The following is a 23,776-nucleotide window of genomic DNA, read 5'->3' on the forward strand; positions in this document are numbered from 1 at the left end:
TGAGGCCCATGCATGTCCCTTAATGTATTTTTTTTCTTCCTTTTTTGGTACCGGGGTTGAACCCAGGCCTGCTTTACCACTGAGCTATATCCCCAGCTCTTTTCATTTTATTTTGAGACAAGGTCTCACTTAGTTGCCCAGGCTGACCTCAAACTTGCCATCCTCCTGCCTCAGCCTCCTGAGTCACTAGGATCATAGATGTGCACTACCACATCCATACTGTCTTACTTCCCCATCTTAAATATGGAACATGGAAAATTGAGGTGCTGGGGCTATGGCTCCGTGGTGGAGCGCTCGCCTGGCATGTGTGAGGCACTGGGTTCCATCCTCAGCATCACGTAAAAAATAAAGAAAGAAAATAAAGGTATTATGTCCATCTACAACTATCTATAATATATACATATACATATATGTATTACATATATATATATATTTTTTTTTTTTAATGGAAATTTGGTCACAATGGCTTCCTCTGAGGGCAGGTTCTGGGGCCCAGCTGGAGACTGGGTGGCCTCCCTGCCCACCTGCTCTGTGAGGTCACAGTGCCAACAATTCTACCTGACCCTGGCAAGTTCCACATGGCACCTTCCAGGGGACACTCAGAGGTGGTGGCAGCAGCCAGTTCTTCCTCTTCAACTCCCAGAGATTCCCACCACCATCCCTTAGCCCTACAGGAGGAAATCGATGCCGCGGTCCTCGAGGAACACTGGGGACTTAAGTTCTCTACCTGAAGAGGTGGTCCAAAATGTCCGGCCCAGGAGGTGAGGACACAAGCCCCTCCCTTTGCTTAACCCTTTACAGTTCACCAAAGGCGGCCCCTCCAGCTCTCCTGGGAGGTAAGCTGACACAATCAGCCGTGTTACAGTTGATGCAGGTCTGAGAGGTTGACAGTGGCTTTCCCAGAGTCTCTTGGCCAAGAGGTGGCCATCTTTCAGGATGTGTTTATTGAGCACCTACTCTGTGCCGGGTACTGTGCAGAGGACTGGGGCACAGCGTTGTACCAACCACAGGGGCTCCCTGCTCTCATGGAGCTAGTCTGGTGAGGGAGACAGATGCTGAACCAGGAAACACACATCTCTGCCCTTGATCTGCCAGGAGGCCTCTAGTTGCAGGTGACAGAAATGATACCTAACTGGGACCCCAGCAGGGTGTATATGTATCCCAACAGGTATACAAAAAAAGCCATTGAAGTGAAGGAAGAAATGATCAGCCTCCATGTGTGTTTTTAGTTCATCTTCCTTTTGTTAACAAACACATAATAATTATCTCTATTTTTGGGGTACAATGTGATAATTCAGAAAATGTTATCATGTATAATGATCAAATCAGGGTAATGAGCTTTTCTTTGTGTTGGGAAGTTTCAAACTCCTCTCTCCTAGTTATTTTGAGATCTATAGTAAATTATTGAAAAGCTTATCACCCTACTGTGCTATATATTCCCCAGGAATGTACAAAGGAATCTGTACATTTAGGAAGAGTAAGTATAAGTTGGCACAATTGGGTGTTTTATCACTATAGCAAAATGCCTGAGATAATTAAGTTATAAAGAAAAAAGTTATATTTCATCGTTTTGGAGATGCTAGTCCATGATCAAATGGCCCCACTGTTTTGTGGGATGGCACATCATGCTGAGAGTACACGGGGTGGGGGGCAGAAAATCATTTACTGAGAAGCCAGGAAGGAAAGACAGGAAGACTAGGGTCTCACAATCCCCTCCAAGGACACGCCCCACCACCACCTAAGAATTTCCCAAGAGGCCCTGCCTCCTTAAGGTCCAGCCATTCCCAATAGTGCCAAAGCTTTAGCACATGGGCCTTTGGGGGACATTCAACATCCGAACTGTGACAGGTATATGTGTCATTTCTTAATAAATAAATATAAATACAAAGGGGATGTAATAAAAGTGTCCAGAGAGCATTGCCTTAGGAGATGAAATGTTTGTATTTCATCTATCAAGAGGTCCTGAGGTGTGGGTGGCTGCGGAGCACAGGGTTCTGCAGGCCCAGCTGCCTTCCAGACCAGGCTCACGGCTGCCCAGGGTGGAGGGAGCGTGGGCGCTGCCTCCTGTGGTCTCGATTCAGCAAGAAGAAAACCTTCCACAAAACCAGGCTTCTGCCAGCAAGGGGCATGGGTGACTCTGGGGTGACCATCACCTGGAATAGCCACACCAACCGCAGTCCTTGCCTCAGAAGAGACCTGCATTTGGGGTTGGCCAGACTCGACCTGTGCCTGGTTCACGCCTGGTGGTCTTGGTCAACTTCTCTGTCACTCAGTCTCTCAATCTGGAATGCGGTGACATCTCGCACTTGTAAGTGGTAAATGGCGACTGTGAACTTGTCATCCCCAGGAACAACCTGCGGGTCCGGAACACCAGCAGGATGGCCGAGGACCCCTCGCCAAGCAGGAGTGAGCAGAGGGGAGTGGGAGGGGGGCGGGTGAGGGGCTGAGGTTCAGTCACACAGCAAGAGGTGGAGGCCAGGGGACAGGGATGCTCAGCTGAGCCCCGAGTGCCCCCCAGGGCTCCACAAGCCCACGTCTCAAAGCTGGCAGGGACCTGACGGTCCAACGCTCTCTGCAGATGATGCCTTCTCCATGCCTGTCCGCATGAATGCCCCGGCCATCAGCCTGACGCAGTTCCTGCTGGGATATCTGTGTGCGTATCTTCTGCAGGACCCTTGGCCCTGGGGAGGGTCCTCCTCTAAGTGGGGAGGGTGGAGCTTGCCCGGCTTTGTAGGGAGCTGCAGGCTGAGCTCGGAGGTCTCCCGCCAGGGAGCATCCGGCCAGGGGTTCTGGTGGCTGAAGGCAGGAGGAGGAAGCAGACTTGCCGTTTGAAGGAGTTGCCCGTCCGCCCTCCCCTGCTCAGCCACCAGCCTGGCCACGCTGCCAGCCTTCCACCCGCCTGCCGAGTGGCCCACCATCGCCCTCACCTGTATTTGCTGACGCGTGTCTCCACCGGGTTGGCAGGTCCTCTCATGCACTTTCCCGTTCATCGGAGTTCCAAGCCGGGCTGCCACGCCCCGTCCGTCCTCCGTCCACCATGGATGCTCCCTTCCCACCCCTCTGCACCCCACTTCTGCCTACCTCCACTGCCGGGCACCCGAGATGAGCCCGGCCAGGCCCGGCCCCTCCGAGCTCCCGTCCCTGGCAGTGGGAGTCAGTGCTTTCCAGTTTGGGGCCCCAGGGTCACTGTTAGGATCTGGCGCCTAGGGCAGTGCCCACAGGCCAAGCCAGGGCTTGTCCTGGGCTTGAGCAGCAGGTCAAGAGGGCCTCCAGCCCAGGACGCAGGGGGACGGGAGGAGGGTGCAGGGACTCAGTGGTCTGTCTCCTCTGCAGCCTGGTTCGGCTGCCTGGCCTTCTTCCTGAGGACTCAGGCCCAGCAAGTGCTCTTCAACACCTGCAGGTGAGGGGCTGGGCAGGCAGCGGGCCTGGGCTCCCCGCAGCGACCCCTGTGGCTCCTCACGCCTCCCTCCTCAGCTGCCCCTGGGTCCTGCCCCTCCTCGGTCCGCCCCAGACCGGGGGCCAGCCAGGCGGACTCTGGTGCCCAGGACAGGCCTCTCCTCCCGCCTCCTGCTTTTGCTCAGGCAGTGCTGCCCAGGCCGCCCTCACCCCTGGGTCCCCGTGGGTTCCTGAGTCCTTGCTCTCCGAGGGGCCGCCTCGGTCATTCACTTAAGGGTTATGTCTCCTCTGCTCCCGGCCTGGTGACAAACAGACCAGCGCTGTGCGGGGAGTGCTGGAGGACCCCGGCGGACCCCGGAGGACCCCGGAGGTCCCAGGAGCAGGGGGCACTGGCTGAGCCCCGAGGACAGCCTCGCCAGGGACAAGCGGCGAGGAGGTGGGAAGGGCGTGAGGGCCCCTTGACGTGGCTTCTCTGGCCTCCAGGTGCCGGCTGCTCTTCCAGAAGCTCATGGAGAAGACGGGCGTGCTGGTCCTCTGCGTGTTCGGTGCGTCCTCGGGCCTGTGCGCGGGGAGCGCCCCGGGCTCGGCCCGTCCTGGGAGAGGAGGGAGCGAGGGCGCTGGCGCTGCCTGGGTCACCCCGCACGACCTTCCCCCGCGTGACTCAGTGTCCCCATCCGCCTGATGGGTGTTCCTGTGAGGAGTAAATGAAACCATGTCCAAGAAAATCGTGTGAAAGCCGAGAAGAGCCCTGAGGACTGTAAGGCCCTCCCGGGTCCCGACCATGCCCTGGTGGCCGCCGCCTGGCGCCCTGTGCGGTGGTCCTGAGCGGAGGCGTCCCCGCCTCCCCACTTAGGTGTCCCCGCCTCGCGGGGAGGGTGGCAGCAGGGACAGAGTGAGACTCTTCCCATGGGAAGACAAACGGGCCACGCGACCACTCCTGCTTCAGACCAACCATAGGACTTAAAAAAAAAAACAGCCTTATGGAGATATGGTTCGTGTCCTGCAGAGTGCGTCCTTTTAAAGCGTAGACTGCGTGGCTTAGTGTATGTACGCGGTTGAGCATCCGTCACCACTATCGAATTCCAGAATATTTCTCCCATCCCAAAAGAAACCCCGCAGCCCTTGGTGAGCATTTCCAGCTTCCTCCTCGGAAACCAGTGATGTCTTAGTTCTGACTATGGAACAGACAGAATCTGTGTTCAGATTTGCCTCTTCTGGACATTTCATATAAATTCATGAAATAGTGGGTGATCTTTGTTACTTCTTTTTCTTAACATAATGGCTTTCAAAATTCTTCCATGTTGTAGCATGGATCAGGTCTTAATTCCCTTTTATGGACAAAAATATTCCAGTGTGCTTATGTGTGTGTGTGTGTGTGTGTGTGCGCGCGCGCGCTCGTGTGCCTGTGTGTTGCTTATCCATTCCTGTTGTTAGATACCAGGGTTGCTTCTGCTTTTAAGCCACTGCTGACCATGTATAGTTTCTGTGTGGCCCTAACTTTTCGGTGCTCTTGGGTTCATACCTAGAAGCAGAATTGCTGGGTCACATGGCAACTAGGTTTAAATATTTGAGGATCTGCCTAACCTGCTTACAAAGTGGCAACGCCATCTTACCTTTTCACCAGCAATTTGTGAGGGTTTGAATTTCTCCACATTCTCACAAATACTTGTCATTGTCTCTTTTTTTTTTAATGACCATCCTAAGGGGCCTGAAGTGGTATCTCACTGAGGCCTGGTTCATGCTTTCCTAATGACTAATGATGTTGGACAGCATTTCATGGGTTCAGTGGCCGTTTGTGTGGTGTGTGTGTGTGTGTGTGTGTGTGTATTTGGGGAAAGGTCTACTCATAGTATTTGATCTTTTTTTAATCAGGTGGTTTCTATTGTTGAATTGTAAGAATCCTTTATAGAGTCTGGTACGAGTCCCTCATCAGAAAGGACTTGCAAATATTTTCTCTCATTTGATGGATCAACTCTTCACTTTCTTGGTAGTGTTCCCTAGAGCACAAGATTTTTAAGTTTGGATGAAGCCCAAGTAATCTATGTTTTCTTTCATTCTTTGTGCTTTTGGTATATTATATGTGAAACCATTGTTTAACTCAAGGTCATGAAGAGTCACTCCTGTGTTTTCTTCTAAGAGTTTTATAATTTTAGATCTTACATTTAGCCCACAATCCATTTTTTAGTTTATTTTTGCATGTTGTGTGAAGTAGTAGTCCAGGGTCATCCTTTTTGAATACAGATATGTAGTTGTTCTAGAACCATGTATTGAAAAGACTATTTTTTTTGCCTCACTGAATTGTCTTGGCACCCTTGTTGAAAATCAATTGACCATAAATGTGAGGGCTTTATTTTTGAATATCCAATTCTATTACACTTATCTATGTGTCTACCTGTATGCCATTGTGACCCTGACTACTGCTTTGTAGAAAATTTTGTAATCCAGAAAGTTAAGTCCTTCAACTTTGTCCTCTTTCAAGGTTTTTTTTTTTTTTTCTATTATGGATCCTTTACATCTCCCTGTGAATTTTAGAATCAAACTTTTCATTTCTGCAAGACATATCAAATAGATTTTGATAAGAATTGTATTGATCTGTAGATGAATTTAGGGAGTGGTATTACCTTACCAATATCGTCTTCCTATCCATGAACATGGGCTTTCTTTTCAGTACTTTTGAATCTCTCTGTCTTTCTTAATTTCTTTCAACAATGTTTTTACAATATGTGTTGCGCTTCTTTTGTTAATTTTATTTCTAAGTACTTTGCTCTTTATGATGCCCCTGTAAATGGAATTATTATCTCAGTTTCATTTCCAGGTATATTGTTCATTGTTCATTGATGGTCTATGTGGATCTTGTATCCTACAACCCTGCTGAACTCAATTATTAGTTCTAGGGATTGGGAATGTAACCAAGAGGTAGAGCATTTGCCTAGTATGTGTGAGGCCCCAAGTTTGTGAGGCCCCAAGTTTAATCTCCAGCACTAATAATGGGATGGGAGTGTGGAAGGAGACAAGTATCATATAGTTTATGTGACATACATTGCATATGATATCATTTAAACATGAAGGGGATATTACATTATTCCCATTCTGCAGAGGAGGAAACTGAGGTATAGAAGAATTAAGTCATTTCTCCCCAAATTGGCAATGCTAGCAAGTGGCAGGGCTGGGATCTGAATCTGGATACCTCAACTCCAGAGCATAGGCTCTTAACTTTCTGTGTTAAGTGGCTCATTCTTGTTCTTATGGCCCCACAGGATTCTGGATGTTTTCTATGCATTTACCATCAAAAATGGAAGTCTGGCAGGTAAGTGTGTACCCTCTCGGACTCATGGCTGACTAGATTCACCTCAACCAGCAAATTGTCCCGCCGTGGCTCCTCTTGCTATTACCAAATCTGGACCCTGTCAAGTTCCTGATTTATTCCAGAACCAAATATCTGCCTTGGTCATGCCACCCATCTAGGACCCATCTCTCCTGCTAAATGTGACTTTCAAAGACCATACACAACAGTCCTTCCACCAGGATGGCTCTCCTGTTGCTCACCCCCTAATGACCTATCTCTCCTTTCTCAAGGTCCCCAAATAAAGTGAGGTAGTGGGATGGGAAGAAATCTCTCTCTCTTCTCAACAGTTTGTCCTTTTCTGCTTAAATGAGATGAGACTCGTTTGCTTTGTGGTTTCTGGGGAGGGAAGCAGAGGGGGAAATGACTAGGACTCCCTTTTCAAGCAAGTCTTACAAAGTCTGCAGGGAATGGGGATTGAAGAGGCCTCTCTTCTCCCCTCTCCCTTATGAACCCCTTCATATTCTCCAAGATTTCACCAAAATGTCATTTCCTCCAGACGCAACCAGCCAGAGGTGGTCCCAGTGCCCTCTTTCCTCCCGCAATGTTCTATAATCATGACTGTCTCCCCAACTCTACTGGCAGCAACTTGAAGGAAGGAGAAAGGGCTGATACCTCCAAGCAATTCCATCTCAGTGCCAGGCCAAAGGGCTGCCACTATCAATGTTGAATGACTGGATGACCGGATGGGAGTCTGAGTAGAGGGAGAATGGATAGGAAGGTCGAGGAGGGATGGATGGATGGATGTTGGATGTAATGGAGGTGTAGAGATGGGAAAAGGAGATGTGACAGAGGAATATATAAATGGGAGAATGGTTGGTTGAGAGGGCAGATAGATAGGTGAATGGGTGGCTGAATAGCTGAGAGGAGGATATATGGGGTAGGGTGGATGGATGGGAGGGGAATGGATAGGGAGCTTGGGAGATGGGAGAGTAGATGGGTGAGAAATGGTGGTTGGGTGAGAGTGATGGATAAAAAGAAGAGTGAATTGGAATTTAGATTTTGGATAGATGGTAGGTGGGTGAATGGAAGGAAGCGTAAATGAGAATGTGGATGAGTGGATGGATCTATGGTTTTGGAGAATGGATAGATGGAGCTCTGTCAGACTAGGCCATCTGAAGAGAATTTCTGCTTTCCTCAATTCCACCAGGATGACAGCATCAACAGTCCACTGCAGAGCTTGAGGTAAGAGGAGTCTGCTGATAAGTTCTATCACCTAAAATATACAGGTATAAGAAGAATCTGGGGTATATTGGCTGGAAATATAAGCTCCACAGTCAGAGAAATCTGGACTGAAGTCCTATCTCCCATAAATTCTATTTGTCTGGCCTTATACAAAAGAAACTTCTTCTCTCTGAGTTTTTAACCCCTCATTTGTGAGATGAGGCAAGTTTTCCACCTTATCCTGGGTAATTATGGGTATTAAGGAAAATGTGAACAGTTCCTAGTCCACAGTCAGTGATCAGTAAATGGTAGTTAAGAGATTTTAACAAACAAGTCACCACCAGGTAACAGCATTCTTAATTGCAAACAAAATATTCAGAAATATTTGGAAAGAATGAGCTGGTCTTAAGCATATTCCAAGCAGAAAGAAGAGAATGAGTAATGTTTTAGAAATTCCTCTGGGCGGACTCAGGAATGGGCCTAAGAGAGTAGAAGAATGTGAAACTAGTTCTTTGAGGGCTAACTGACAAAGGTAGAACTTGAGGTCACAATAGCAGCATTACAAGGCAGTCACTTCTTGTTTCACTCCTTCCTGATAAGGATGTACCAGGAGAAGGTTCGACATCACACTGGGGAAATCCAGGACCTCCGAGGTAGCATGAACCAGCTCCTTGCCAAACTCCAAGAGATGCAGGCCATGTCCGATGAGGTGAGATGCTGTTCATTCTGCCTCTGAGCACCTAACTTTTTTATTTGATGCCATGTTTCTTATATCCTAAGTTTTTCTCCTTTCTTGGCTTTGTCCCTCATTTTAATGGAGTACATCCCCAAGTAACTACTGAGAAAAGAGTGAAAGAACTTAGAACTTGAATGTTTAAAAACATCTTTATTCTAACCTTGCACTTGATTGATAGTTTGGCTGGGTATAGAATTCTAGAAAGGAAAGTTTCTCCTGAGAATCCTGAAGGAATTCTACCACTGTATTCTAGTTTATATTGTTGCTATTGAGAATTATAATGCCACTCTGATTATAGATCCTTTGGGTCTAATCTGCTTTTTACTTCTGGGAGTTTATAAGATATTCTTTTTGTGTCTAATATTCTATAGATAACCTGCTTGGAGGTTTCCTGTACTTTCTGAATCTATATTGATTTTTTCAATAGTTTTTGAAAACTTGTAGCCTTTATCTCTTAAAATATTGATCTTCCCCCTCATCTCTCCTCTCTTGAATTCTAATTACTATGCTAGACCTTTAGAGTGTGTTTTGTGCAATTCCTATACTATTACCTGTTTCACTTTTTTAAAATTATTTTTCTCCATGTTTTGATATTTTTTTAAAAAATATATTTAGTTGTAGATGGACACAATCCCTTTATTTATTTATGTAGTGCTGAGGTTCAAACCCAGAGCCTCATACGTGCTAGACAAGCTCTCTACCACTGAGCTACAACCCCAGCTCCTTGATATTGTTTTTTGAACTTTCTTCAGGTTCACTAATAATTCTGTATTCTGCCTGTGCAATCTATTATTATTTCGGATATTGCATTATTTAGTTATAGTGTGCACATGTAATTCTTTTTTATAGACTTTAATTCTATGGTAAAATTCTCCATTGTTCCATCTGTGTTGTTCATCTTTTCCTTTATTTCATCTAACGCTTTAGTGATGGTTATCTTTAATATCTTTGCTAACTCCAATGTCTTGAATTATCTTTGGCCTCCTTCTGTTTTCTGAAGAAGTTATAATTACTCAAAGTAATACTGTTCTTTTGTATACAATGTCCAGAAAACACTAAAAATATAAAAATGTATAAAAATTTTCATATATAAAAATAAATATTAAGAGGTAAGACCATAACCTCTTAAGACCATAACCTCATTAAGAGGACTAACCTCTTAATATTTATTTTTATATGTGAAAATTTTTATACATTTTTATATTTTTAGTGTTTTCTGGACATTGTATACAAAAGAACAGTATTACTTCGAGTAATTATAACTTCTACCAATAGTCCCCTTTCCTTTGGAAGATCTGATACTTTCTTTCTAGACATGATTGAGCTGGTTCAGATGGACCCAAATGGCATATTTTATAAACTTATTTGGATGTTTTCAGGTTAACTCTTTGGAATCTGCCCCTGCAGTTTCAAAAATTTGGCAAATGTTTAATGGGAAAGACTGACCATATATTTGAGGGCTCTCAATTCTCCTTTTATCTTCTAGCCCTGAATCAATATAATATCTCTGGCCCCCATGGCACCTCCTCTTCCAGGAGCGTACTTGAATCCTCACCTTCTAATTGTGCCTAGGAGAGTTAGGTGCCCAGGTGAAGAGCAGTTAGCAGCAGGCACTCCGAGTTGACCCGTGGATCTCACAGGATGGCACCCGAGCCTGCAGCGTTACCTGGGGAATGTTAGACATTCGGGTGAACAGGTGCCACCTGGTCCTGCAGAAGCTGATGTCTGAGGCTGGGAGCCAACCCAGGGGACTCGGGCGCGTGCCCCTGAGAACCCCATTGTCCTAAGCCTTGAATCTCTTGCTTGTTTTGTTTGTGGCTCCCTCGCTCCAGATAGACTTTCCTTCCTAAGCTTTAGAGGACATGGAGTTTTATTGCCTTTCAGAGACTTGGGAGAAGCTCCTAGTCTCCTATGGTCTTTGACCCCAGGAAGCACTTCGTGGGGAGGACTGGCCCAGTGTGCATTTCCTTGGGTCCCCGATTTTATCACCTTAGCCCCGTGTGACCATTGTAACTTTGCTGTTCTCTTTTGTTGGTGGTAGTTCATAGTCTGGACTAAGCCCTGATCCTCAGTCCATGATCAGAATCACCCAACGAGCCCAGGGATTAACATGAAATTGTCAGCCAAACTGGGCTGGTTCTCCCCTCTCCAGAATCTTGGTCCATCTGGTCCTTGCTGCTTCCCTGGCTCACGATGGCTTTAAAATATGATTTGTTCAACTGTCTGACTTTTTCTGTTGTTGCTGTTGTGAGCATTGGTCCTCGGCACCTCTCTGTGTCTTACCTGACACACCCTGAGGAACCTTCCAGCTGCAAACACACATCCTCCCTCTATCCTGCAAAATGTTCTTTAATCATGTGAGCAAACTGGTGACCTCCTTCCTGTTCTTGTTTGCTCTTTCTTTTTCTTTGGTATTGGGGATCAAACCCAGGGGTGCTCAGCCACTGAGCCACAACCCCAGCCCTTTCTTAATATCTTATTTTATTTAGAAATAGGGTCTTGCTAAGTTGCTTGGTGCTCACTGAATTGCTGAGGCTGGCTTTGAATTTGCAACTCTCCTGCCTCAGCCTCCCAAACTGCTGGGATTACAGGCACACGCCACCATGCCCGGCTCTATTCTATATTATTTGGATGTCAACTCCTGAACAAATCCTCTACTGCTTTTTCCTATTCTCTGTTCTCCTTTGCCTCTCTGTTGTACAGCTAAAAAAAATATTCTGAGCTGTATCTACCAAAACATCTAGTGAGTTCTCATTCCCTTTAGAAACTGAGTTTTCAAGAACTCAGAGATGGGGATTTTGTTGTGTGAAATTAAGCAAAGCTCTCTGAAACTTGTCTTTATTCTTGTTGTTTCAAAGTCCCAGTTTCCAGGGTTCCCTCCTCTCCCCCTAAGCCTCGGTCAGGAACCAGAGGGGAGAGTGTCTCCATGAGTCACTTCTTCCTCTCTCAGGAATGAGGCCCTCTGCAGGTGCTTCCTCTGCATTGTGGGTGGAGGCTGAGTTGGGTGACCTGGGGGGTTTTAGAAGAGAGACCACTGACTCAGACAGACAGTAAGCATAGTGGTTAGGAGCACTGACTCTGGAGTCAAGTACTTGGATTTGAATCCCATGTTTACCATCTATAAGCTGTGTGACTCTGCCCTCCTCACTTAACTTCTCTGTGCCTCAGTTTCCTCATCTAGAAAAATTGTTGTTGTATGGATTAAACATGGTAATTCATGTAATCCTTAGAATCATGTCTGTCATGTGGTAAGTGCTCCTTAAATGTTTCTTTCTTTTGAACAAAGGTAGAAGCCCAAAGCATACACCAATCGATACATAATCATTAAGCACCTACTGTGTGCCTGGCCCTATGCTTGGGATTCAAGGATAGTAATAAACTAAATCCCATCCCTCCCTTCAAGAACCTGTGGAGCCCAGAGAAGCCCCTAACCAGACTTGGAGCAGGAAGAGGGTAGGGACCATCAGAAAAATTGCTTGAAGTCGGTGACCCAGTTTGGAGAAGGAATAAATGAGCATTTACCCAGCAAACAAGGCGAGAGTGAGGGATACTTTATTTTTTGGAGTTGTGCAACCTAAGGCAGGTCAACCTCTCTCAGCCTCAGTTTCCACATCAACAAGATAGACTCACAACCCCTGCCCTGTACGCCCTGGCTATTCTCTAGTCACTGCGGCAGACACAAGGCATCCCACGAACAGCAGCGTAAACCCTGTCTCATGCTCAGAGAGTCTGCGGGTCAGGATGGGTCAAGGACGGTTGGTTTCTGCTCCACGACACCTGGGGCCTCAGCTGGGAAGCCTGGAAGGCTGGGGTGACTCAGCCCAGGGGCTCTGGTGAGGGCCTGGAGGCTGATGCTGGCCGGCAGCTGGGAACTAAGTTAGGTGTTGACTGAAGCGCCTCCTCGGGTGGCCTGGGCTTCCTCACAACATGGCAGCAGCTTCCAAGAGTGGGCACTGGGGACAGCCAGACAGTGTCCTAGCACCTCCTAGGACTGAGCGTCGATTCTGCCATGGTCCCCAGCCCAGACTGATGGCGAGGGAGCTTGTGTGCCTCTCACCGGGAGAAGTCCCATGGAAAAAGAGTGTGGCAAGGGAGACCTGGCTGTTGGAAAATAGGAGGGGCCACACCTGTGGGAGCCGCCGGGCAGGACAGCTGGCCTTCCCGAGGACCTCGTGCCGGGACAGTGAAAGTCTGAACTCCTGAACCCAGAGGGGCTCTGCCTTGGCAGCGGTGTGGCCTGGACACCGACCCCTTTTGCCTCCACGTTCTCCTCTTTGAAATGGCAAGAGTGCTGCAGGGGGTGACGGAGGCACAGGAGGCCGGCCCGTCCGGCGCACCCTGGGGCCCTCTAGACCTCTCGGACCCTCCGAGCAGGAGTCGCCGTCACCCCCCTCTCACAGGTGGAAGTCAAGACTCGGGTGCGCTGTTGCCCAGGGCCCGCAGCACCTAGGTTCTGCCGATTCCCGAGCCGCGCCGTGGCCTCCTTCAGACTCCGGCCCGTGAGACGAGTCACGCAGAATCAGGCTCTCCCGTCAACCCCTGGGCGGGGCTCCGTGGCGCTGGGACAGCTGCCAGCGGGGCCACCGGGCAGTCCTGTGCTGGCCAGCGGAGCCTCCACGAGAGGGTCTCCTGCTCCCCTGACCTGCTGAGGACTTGTCCCTGGGGCTCGTGATCTGTAAGGAACATCAGGGCCCAGCTGTGTTCTCTGCCTTCTCAGCAAAAAATGACCCAGAAGATAATGAAGATGATCCAAGGCGATTACATCGAGAAGCCCGACTTCGCCCTCAAGTCCATAGGTGAGTGGCCTCCTCCTCCCGCCTCAGGGGCCGCCGAGCGCTTCCGAGGCTGGAGTCCAGTTCTGGTGTGGCGCACCTCTGCCTGCGGACAGTCCTCCTCAGAGCTGACCTCTGTTCCCAGCTGGTTTTCTTGCTAGAATGCCATTTTCTCCAGTGGAGCCAGGAGCAGGGGTGGGGCTGGGGTCCACGGCCCTTGACACTGGCCTCCCACGCCACTGCCCCCACTCCTGCCCCGCCCTCAGCCCCAGCGTCTGCAGGACAGAGTCATCCCTGGGGTGGGGGCACACGGACCAGAAATAAACCAGCGTGGGCCGTGAGGAGTCAGGACTTCAGGGGCGACGCAGCAGGGAGCGGGGATAGCGGGGACCCCGGTGGGTACAGTGACCTGTGAGGACGGAAAAGCATTCCAGACCAAGGGGACAAATGTTCCCAAGATGCCCCCAAGAGGGAGGTTGGTGAGAGCGAGCCAGGGGTCTCCTGGGAGGCGGTGAGGAGTCCGAGAGGCCAAAGGGCCACCTCCAGGTGAAATGTGGAGGTCAAAAGGCATTTGCTCTGACCCCTGAGCAACCCTGGGTCCCTCACCCTCTCAGGGCTGGAACTTCCTCTCTTTACTCCATACCACGGGTGTAAAACCAGCCACAATAGCACAAAAGGGCTGCCAGACACAGCGAGCCCCACTCCCCACCGCTGGTGGGGAACCACCCTGGCACATTAACGGTAACAGCGGCCCTAGGGTGGGTGCCTCTTCACTGCTGTCATGGCTACCGTCAGACACTGCCCAGAGGAGGTCCAGAGAGGGCGCTGTGAGGCCGCCCAAGGGCTGCTGGCACACAGGAGTGCCCAGTCAGCGCGAGTTCCCTCCCCAGGCAGAATCTGATCCCCCATGTCCGACAGGGTCCAGCATTGACTTCGAGCAAACGTCAGCCACCTACAACTACGACAAGGCTCGCTCCTACTGGAACTGGATCCGGCTGTGGAACTACGCGCAGCCCCCCGACGTGATTCTGGAGGCAGGCCACCACGGAGAGGGACGGGTTTGGTCAGAGGCAGGGTCCCCAGATAGAGGCTGGCAGCAGAGGCTGGGACAGCCAGGGCAGTGGACCGGGGGTTAGAGGTAGGAGCAGGAGACAGCGTGGTGAGGCTGGGCAGGAGGCAGGAGCAGAGAACAGGGCCTGGGGCTGCGTAGGAGCAGGGACCGGACGGCTTGCTTTGCACTGGAGGGGCCCCCAGCCCGCCCTTGAGACTGCAGGGTCTGGGAACCCCCAAGGACAGCGGGGGGCAGCCAAGCAGGCCACGAGGCTCCAGGAGCCAGTCACGAGGCTGCCGGGCCCCAGCCGGTCACTGAGTGCGGCAGAGGCAGCACCCACACGGGGCCCTCACCCTCCTGGATGAGGAGGCTCGGGCCAGGGAGGGGACGGGGCCTTGCTGGGTCCCAGAGCAAGTGCCCCTCCACTTAGCAACGCCCGGCTGGACATCCCGTCCCCGTGGCCAGCCCTGGGTGGTGCCAAGGCCACAGGCGACTCGTCCACAGGTCCCTCCAGGAGCCCAGAGGAGTCAGCACTTGAGGCCAGGCTGGGGCAGGGCCTGGGGACAGTGAGGCGCCCTGGAGGATGTGACCAAGGAGGAGCAGCGTTCACTAGGCAGAGCCGGGGTCAAGGGCCTGCCGGGGAGGGCAGCGGGGGCAGACCAGGCCGGGAGCTAGAGAAAGGCCCTCTTCCCTCTGCAGCCTGACCGCTCACTGCGGTCCGTGTCTGTGGCCAGCGGGGATGCCCACTTGCCTTTGGGTCTTTCTCCCGCTGTCCCTCAACTCGCTGTCCCTGATCGCTCCCAGTGCCCCTTGGTCCCAGCTCCTCCAGGAGGCCTTCCCTGACTCCCCAGCCCCTGGTCCTCCCCCGTCTCAGCACCTGCTGCTCCACCTCAGAGTTGGTCACACTGTCACCAAGAAGCTCAAAAGCCACTGAATGAATGCCTTTGCTGTGTGATTTTGGCTGAAACTCTCCCCCTCTCTGAGCCTGTTTCCGTTTTATTGGGCAGGAGACTGTAGAGGTTAAAAGCAAGTGGTTCAGGGTCAAATTGCCCAGGCGGCACTTCCAGCTCTGCGGGGCTCTAGGCTGGTCATGTCCCTGCTCTGTTGCTTGGTTTCCTTGTCTGTAAAATAGGACAGTAAGGGGGCCTGAGTTAAAGAGGGACCGTGAGACCACGGGAAGACCGATGGGAAGGACCGAGGAGTGAGTGGCTTAGTTAACATTCTCCTCCTCACAGGCTGGAGGCCGGGGGTCCCTAGCCGGTCCAGTCCTCCCTTCCCGGGCTCATCCTTGCCACCAGTGGGCAGGGGCCTCTGGAAGGGGTACTGTTCCGGCCAAGCTTTGTGACAGGAGGGCCTGGCTCCTGCGGGAGGACCGGGGAGCGCAGGGAGCCCCCGCCGCCCCCTCAGCCTCACCGCCGTTGCACCTGCCTCTTCCAGCCCAACATGACACCTGGCAACTGCTGGGCCTTTGCAGGCGACCGTGGCCAGGTGACCATCCGGCTGGCCCAGAAGGTCTACCTGTCCAACCTCACCCTGCAGCACATCCCCAAAACCATCTCGCTGTCGGGCTGCCTGGACACGGCCCCCAAGGACTTCGTCATCTACGTGAGCGTGCCCCGCAGGGAGCCGGCCGAGCGGGGGACCGGCTCCTCGTCCCCCGGGCCTTCAGGACCCCAGCGTCTTGAGACCACTGTGCCCCCATTTTGTTGAGAAGGTCCAGAGAATTATCAGGAACTTCTCAGTCAAATGAGGTCCAGCGAAGGGCCAGGGAGCCCCCAGGCCACCCAGGCTGCCTGGTCCCGGTCACCCCGGGAGGGGTGCACCTCGGGCGGGTGGGAGGCACCCGAGGGCCCTGCCGGCCTGACACCTGGCTTCGTCCCCAGGGCATGGAGAGCTCGCCCCGGGAGGAGGTGTTCCTGGGCGCCTTCCAGTTCCAGCCAGAAAACACCATCCAGATGTTCCCCCTCCAGGTGCCTGAGAGCCGCCCATGGGCACCGGCTGTGTGCCCCGCGCTTCGCCGGCCCCGCCTGCACCCCCACAGCCCCTGAAGTCTGCCATCCCTCCTGACCCACTCAGCAGGCCAGGCCCGCCCAGACCCTCTCGCTGCCTCTCCTCCCAGGGCCCCCAGACCCATCAGATGGGGGTCGCTGGCTCCGAACGTTAGGGTCCTCATCCTGGGAGCCCCCCATCAGCACCTGTCCCCAGCACAGGCCGGAAACGAAGGCCTGGGGGGAGGGGTGTGGGGACGGGGGCAGAACAGGAGGGGGCTCGGCGGGCCTACCCGCCCAGATCTCAGCCCAGACGCAAATGCTGTGTGGTCTTAGGACGCCCCGGCTCTCCTGGGCCTCCGTTCCGCCCCCCACAATTCCCTGAGACTGAACCCTCTTGGCCTGGGCAGGAAGCATGATAAGCACGCTCCCCCTCTGCCAGAGCACCGTGTGGGCGCTGCTGAGCGCCCGCAGCCCGAGACCGCAGCGCCCAGCAATCCTGCGCACAGCGAGCGCCGCTCCCATCTCCAGAAGGGAAACAGGTCGGGTTCTGAGCAGATAGGTCGGTGGCTCTGGTCTCAGCACCTTCTGTGCCGGCCCCTGAGTACTGACTTGCTGTGTGGCCTTGGGATAGATCCTTCCCCTCTCTGGGTCTTAGCTTTCACCACCTGAGATATGGGAGGGTCTCTTTCCACTCCCAAGTGCCCCTCTGCCAGGGAGGGCAACTGCCCCATGTCTGATCCTGTTTTCCAGAACCAGCCGCCTCGGGCTTTTGGTGCCGTCAAGGTGAAGATCTCAAGCAACTGGGGGAACCCGCGCTTCACCTGCCTGTACCGAGTACGCGTGCACGGCTCTGTGACCCTGCCCAAAGAGCCGCCCAGCACCTAGGACTGCTGCCCCAAGAGAGTAAAGTTTATTCTTGAGCCCGAGCCCCAGACTGCGTGTCCTTGGGTCCTGCGGAGGCAGAGCGGCCTCGCTCTTAATGTCCATGGTCACGCGCCGGCGCCCAGCACATTCACAACAGCCCCGGACAGGGACGCCTCTGAGCAACCAAGCGACTTGCTGGAGGTCTCTGTCGGCCAGAATTCAAACCCAGGCAGTCTCTGTCTTTATCTCCCTGGTTGCAATCCAGCTCTGCCCCTGACCTCTGCGTGACCTCAGCGGGATCCCACCCTGAGTCTCCCCGTCTGTGCAATAAAGACAGGAGGACGCCTGTTAGGTAAGGTGGCAGAGGAGAGGTCCCACCCCTCGCCAAGTGTTTCAACATCCTGTGAATGATTTTCTGTGTGATACTGAGCAAGACACACACCCTCTCTGGGCCTTCGATTTTCCAGGTATAAAAGTTCCTAGTCCCCAAACTTAGGCCCCTCCTATTTGTCTAATCTTGGCCAGAGCTGAGGCCGCCTGTTCTAGTATTCCCTCAAGAGCATGAGCGCTAGAAAGGGTGTCTACTGCCAGCGTCTACATGATTCTCCTGAAATTCCCAGCACGCAGCATGACGCAGAGTAGGTGTTAGATAAAGAACGCCGAGGTGAACGCAGAGGTTACGGCCAACCTCTGACCCAGGCAGGAAACAGGAGGTCCAGTCCACAGGGGGGCCCCTAAGCAGGGCCTCGGAGTGGGGCGAGATAGCCACACCAGAATGGGACCAAGTATGGGGGTCTGGAGGGGAGGGGATTCCAGGCAGGCAGAGACTGGCAAGGGCCCAGCCGGGCATTAAAGAGGCAGCGGTATCAAGAGACACGCGTCTCCAGGGAGGGACTATGACAGGCCACCCTGCTGCAGAAGCCGGCCCTCTGACCATCTGCCAGGCCTCACTCCAGCCCCGGGACCCCCAGACCAGCCCTCCAGGGAGTTCCAGGAGGTCACCTCAGTGGACCTGGACGCCACACACGTCCAGCCTGGCATCGTGTTGATAGTTATGTGAACCATTCTTGTTTTGGAGAAGCCAGATCACACTGAGATTTGATAAAAAGAAAACCCGTGGACACCCATTTCCCCAAATCACCGCCAGCTTCCCTCCCCCGCTACTCTTTGTTTAGAATGTCTTTTGTTCAACAGGTATTTTGGAAAATATTATCCAATCGGTCTTTTCCTTTACAGCTTCTAAGTGCATGATCAGGGAGGACATTCCCAGCCTCCAGTTCATAAAAACATACCCCTGTATTTTCTTCCACTAATTTTATTACACAATCATTTGCTTTCATGCATAAACATACAAGGTACATGAATACTGAAGCTCCTGGAATATATTTTAGTGTCTGGTGTGAGGTAGGGATCAAATTCAGTTTTTTGCTTGATTACTCTCCAGAGACCACAATAAGGTACCATTATGGAATAGCGCCTCCGTTCCCCATTACTTGGGAACAGCGTGATGATGTCTCCAGTTTCTCCCACTTCATTGAGCCCTCGTCCTGTGTTGTCACCACTGTCTTTCAGACACTCTGTTCTTACAATGGGCTTGGTATGCATGTTAGCAAGCACCCCATTTCCAACACTTGCTTGGAGATTCTCATACACTCTTTTTCAGGCAAAATGTAAAATTGACTTGTCAGGTTTTTTGTTTTGTTTTTTGATACTCAGATGTGAGCAACATCCCCAGCCCATTTTGTTTTTCATTTTGACACAGGGTCTCACTAAGTTGCTTAGGACCTCACTAAGTTGCTGAGGCTGGCCTCAAATTTGCAATCCTCCTGTGCTGACCTCCAGAGTCACTGGAACTACAGGCATGCACCACTGTGCCCAGCTCAGGTTTTATTTTTAAAACACTGTACTTATACTGGGTTTATGAGTTCAGGATGGAGGGTAAATCTCTAAACCACATCGGCACTTCTTTTCCTGAAACTAGAATCTATTTCTTCAGGTTTCTGATGTTCTTCAGCAGAGTAATCATTGCTTATTTCATATGAATTCCACACTTTTCTTGCCAGATTGGAGCCTGGATATTTTAGCACTTTAGGGAGATTATAAATGGGGTTGTTACCCTCGATGACATTTTCTGCGAGGGGAGTTCTAGTTTGACGCTCACATGCTCACCCGTCCACATCCCCTGCCCTCCTGAGGGCTCACATTCATGCTTAGGGTGGACAGGCACGTGGTCCACAAACATTACCTGATCCTGCTGTGCCCACCAGCCACTGCTGCCTCACTGTGGGGAGGGAGCTTCCCCACAGACACCAGGCAGGGGAGACGCAGCAGGGTCCTAGGGTCACACAGCAAACCGTGGTGCAGCTGGGACCAGCCTGGACCCCCAGGCCTCCCACAGCCAGGACAGATCCCAGCAGATCCCAGTACACCCAGCGTGGAGTGGCTGCTGGAGGGCAGGAGAGTGACTGATAGCTGGACCGGGGACAAGTGTCCCCCCTCCCCAGGGTGGCCGAGACAGCCCACAATGACCACATACAGATGGCCGCAGAGTCCAGCAGGTGCTCTGTAAATAGAAGTCTTTTGATTCACGTGAAGAAAGCCCGCTGGGTGCCTTCAGGCCCTGCCCAGACCATGGGGCTCCCTCCAGTCACCACGGTCCCTTCACCTCCACCCTCAAGCCCTCCCACCCTGCAAGGCCCAGTCTCTGGATGGAGCAATACAGTCCACAATGCCCTTGGAAAGCCCCTCTGGGCAGACAAGGTGGAGAGGCCCCAAGGGCCCGCCCTCCCCAAGTCCCTTAGTGAGCCCTGCCCAGCCCTGCAGGGGCCGGGGGCCTGCCCTGCCAAGGAGGGCTTTGTCCACACAGATGTGAGTCCTGGGCACCCCCACCACCTGACTCCAGGTCCACAGGGAACAGGCTGGCCACTTGTCTGCCACTCAGACCACCCCAGGCTGGCCCACGGCAGAGGAGTGGGCTGCGGGCCAGGACGGAGTCGGCTCTCCCGCCACCCGGTCAGAACCGGAGGTAGAGAGTGCCAAGCCGCCCGCAAGGCCCCAGAGTGGCGCCTCCGATAAACCCAGCTCAAGCCCCAGGATGTCGCTAATCCGGTAATCGCTGGAGCCAGGTCAGCTCAGCTGGAACAGGTAGAGAGGGCCCTGCTTCTTTCTCCAAGACCCAGAAATCCCTGGACAGACAGCAGGCGATGGCCCCAGTGACGGCCCTGTGTTCCCTCCCTGCCTGTGCTGCTCCACAGCGTCACCTTGGGGGTCACCGTCGGAGCCTCGGTTTCCCCATCGGCACAAGGAGGTGCTAGTTTTCACCCGCTCCCTGCCCAGCATGAGAGCCCCGTCAACTTGGGGGTGTGGCCTGCTTCGTGCCCGAGCTGAGGGGTGCCGCACTGTTTCTCCAAATCAAACCTCGGTCTGAGCCCTGCGCACCCGGGTCAGTGGGAAGGCCCAGCAATGGTTTTCCAGGTCTCTGTCCCCCAGAGGGCTCAGGATGCCAGCCCTGGGGGTGGGGGTGACTGAGGCTGCTGGTCACCACCTGTTATGGACACCACCAGGGAGTCTAGACCCAAAGACCCCCATCACCCCTCTTCCTGACCATAGGTCCCAGGGCTTGTGGGAAGCTCAGGTGACCTAGACCCGGGAGCCCCAGCTCCCCACAGCCTTCTGGTCTGCAGACGCCTGGATGCTGCTGCCCCCTACAGGCACAAAGGAGGTAGTGCTTCGTCCATGGCTCAGATCCCAGCCTGGGCCGCCACCTGGGCCTCCAGGACCCGTCTGACCAGGGAAGCAGGGCCAGGAAAGCCTCCCGTCTCCAGGGGGGTTGAAGTTCTGTCCCCCACAGTCCTTTGAGCTCCTCAGAGGGGTCTGAAGTAGGAAGGGAAGGCAGGAGTGACCTCATCCACCCCAAGGTCGGAAGAGTAGAGTCCCCAGTGACCTCCTCTCTCAATCTGCCAGTCTTCCCATCACCAGTGATACCAGCCGGCTCTGTGGGCCCGTCAGACAGGACGGAAGTTCCTGGATGGCCTCCAGGTAGTACGGATACACCAGGAATGTCAAGGAGGCTCAGAGACCCCAAGGTTTGCAAGGAGATGAACAATAAAAATTCCGATTTAAATTCAACCAGTCTCCTCCCCACATGGGGCCGGGGTCCCTCAGGAAGGACTAGATTTAACTCTCCACCTCCATCCTGGTGTGGGCACGGAGCAGGAATCCCAGCACTGTGAAGCTGCTGCAGACGACAGGCCATGGAGGGTCAGGAGGGGCACAGTGGCCGAGAGCCAGGTCTGGGCTCATCATTACCGCTGGGGGCCAGCAGCTGACGCGCTTAGGAATCAGCAGGCAGAGGTCTACCACCCGTGCTGGTGGAGGACCACAGAGGGCATCCTCCAGCGAGAATGTGCCAGAATCCCAACCCGGGCCTCTCCACACTCCACGGAAGGTGAGGGCCAGCGAAGGAGGCGCTGCTGAGAGAGGCCGTCTCTGGGCCACAGGCCCTGTTGGGGTGCCCTTCCTGCCAGAGGCGCTGCCCCTGAGTGGCCCAAGGCATAGTCCAACCCCCACCGCTGCTCAGGCGCCACGCTACGTGTGACCAAGGGCAAGTCTCAACCTCTCTGAGCCTCGGTTCCCACCAACATGAACAGACACTCCAGGAGCAAGGAAGGGTCACGCTCTGGCCCTGCAAAGCTTGGAGCCTGTCCCCGGGATCCCGGGGAAACGGGACAGAGAGACGGCAGCGCCCTGGTGACATGATCAGTCAGAGCACTCCCAGAATGACCGCGTGTGCGAGCCCCGCCCTGCCCGGCTCCTCTCTCCAGTCGGCTCACAGGCCAGGCGGCCCAGGGATGGACCGTTCCTTAGCCCATCACGGGAACCGAGACCAGGCAGCACCGAAGCCGGAGCCCCCAGACGGCCCTGAGGTAAGACCCTTTCCTCAAGGAGTCGGGCCCTGCCAGGTGGAGCCACCCTGTTCTCAAGGGGGGTGGAGGGCATTTGCCACGGGGAAGGTCCAGAGCCTGGCAGCCTGGGCTGCCCCACTCACCTCCCAGGCCACAGTGACCGCATCTGTGAGCCACAGAGGCAGCCCTGAGGAGCAGGCCCTGTGAGGGCGGGTTGGGAGGCAGAGGGCCCCAGGCGTCCACCCGCCCAGCCAGGCTGCCATCACCTGGCACATCAGGCTGCCCTCTGTGTCTAGCAGTGCCGCTGCCCGAGCCCTGTGAGTGCCACCTTCCAACCTCGCCACCAAGTCCCTGAAGCCTAGAGCACTGTCCCTGGTCTGTGCGGCTCTCATGGTCACGGGACAGGCTGGAGGGAGAGGCAGAGGGAGGGGTGTCCCGCACAGCATCACCACCTCGTGTTCAAGGACAAGGCTTGAGGGCCAACATCTGCACAGACTGTGGACCCCTCCAGACCACCCAGGGGAGCCCCAGAGCCGGTGTGCATGAGGCGCGCCACAGGGATGGAGCGCAGGCAAAGCCCCTGGGAGAGGCCAGAAGCCCCACCGCCAGGCTAAATCCTCCCCGCTAAGGAACCCGACCACCAGCAGCTTCTCCACATGCTGTGGATGAGGAAATTGAGGCTCAGACATTTAAGCACTGCCCAGGGTCACATCTGGAGTGAGCAGAGAAACCACAGTCAATCCAACTCTGGAGTCCACGCTCTGAGCATCAATTCAATCTGAACCCCTACCAGTCCCAGAGCCCTGCCTGGGCTGCCCCCAGCCCGATACCTCCAACACCCTAGGGAGCCAGACGAAACCTACATAAACCCCCAGCCACAGCTTCCTCACCTGAAAAAGAGGGACCGCAAGTCCCGTGGAAGGGGCTCCCTGGAGACGACAACTGGGGTTTCCTCCCCAAGGCCCCTGCCTAGGAACCCCTCCCCACCTGGTACAGCCTCAGTCACCCTCCAGAACTTGGAGACCCTTCACCCTTGACCCACCCCTGCAGAGCCCCAGGCCAGGGAGCACCAGGCCAGGAAGACGGGCTGCCTCGCTGCGGGGGAGCTGAACGGAGAGCAGGGCAGAGAGCAGGCACCTAACGATGCAGAGCCACTGCGAAGGTCAGAGAAGATGAAGAACCAGCACAAGAACCTGTCCAGGTGCAGAGCTGTCAGGTGCAGAAACTTAATCAAGGCCAAGGTCCAGGAGGAGCGCGGACTCTCTCCTCTGTGCCTCCCCAGGGGCCTTGCCAAGGGAGGTGACGGGTCTCGGATCAGCAGAAGTCTAGGGTGTGAGGGACCCAGCCTCGCCACCTGCAGGACTCTGACAAAGGAGAACATTTATTTTCTTCTCCAGGACTCTGCAGATCCAGAGAGGAGACGGTCGGACTTCCCGAGAGAGGCAGAATGGGGGCGGGGGAGCCCACACTCCCCAGGACAGGCATGCGTGAGCCGGGGACAGGGGCCCTGTGGGCCCGGAGTCCTGCTGGAGGGCTGGAGAGAAGGGTGGGCCCC

General features: G+C 53.6%; 1 protein-coding gene across 1 annotated transcript; it reads left to right on the forward strand.

The window, feature by feature from the left end:
• Nucleotides 1–684: 684 nt before the first annotated feature.
• On the forward strand, nt 685–17,338 carry Sun5 (Sad1 and UNC84 domain containing 5). The gene is made up of 13 exons (XM_047539227.1): nt 685–761; nt 2,348–2,406; nt 2,579–2,653; nt 3,334–3,400; nt 3,880–3,941; nt 6,654–6,703; nt 7,890–7,924; nt 8,504–8,612; nt 13,357–13,435; nt 14,330–14,445; nt 15,900–16,067; nt 16,346–16,432; nt 17,204–17,338. The coding sequence occupies exons 1-13, from the start codon at nt 685–687 to the stop codon at nt 17,336–17,338; spliced, it is 1,119 nt and encodes a 372-aa protein (XP_047395183.1).
• The last annotated feature ends 6,438 nt before the right edge of the window (nt 17,339–23,776 follow it).

The sequence above is a fragment of the Sciurus carolinensis genome, chromosome 2 (genome assembly GCF_902686445.1).
Source record: "Sciurus carolinensis chromosome 2, mSciCar1.2, whole genome shotgun sequence".
Lineage (NCBI taxonomy): Eukaryota > Metazoa > Chordata > Mammalia > Rodentia > Sciuridae > Sciurus > Sciurus carolinensis.

Bases quoted from the DNA above. Each gene is read 5' to 3' on its own strand.
- Sun5 (XM_047539227.1), top strand. From the start codon at position 685: ATGCCGCGGTCCTCGAGGAACACTGGGGACTTAAGTTCTCTACCTGAA. The intron at 6,704-7,889 runs GTAAGTGTGTAC...CAATTCCACCAG, and splicing joins CAAAAATGGAAGTCTGGCAG to GATGACAGCATCAACAGTCC. The intron at 13,436-14,329 runs GTGAGTGGCCTC...CATGTCCGACAG, and splicing joins CTTCGCCCTCAAGTCCATAG to GGTCCAGCATTGACTTCGAG.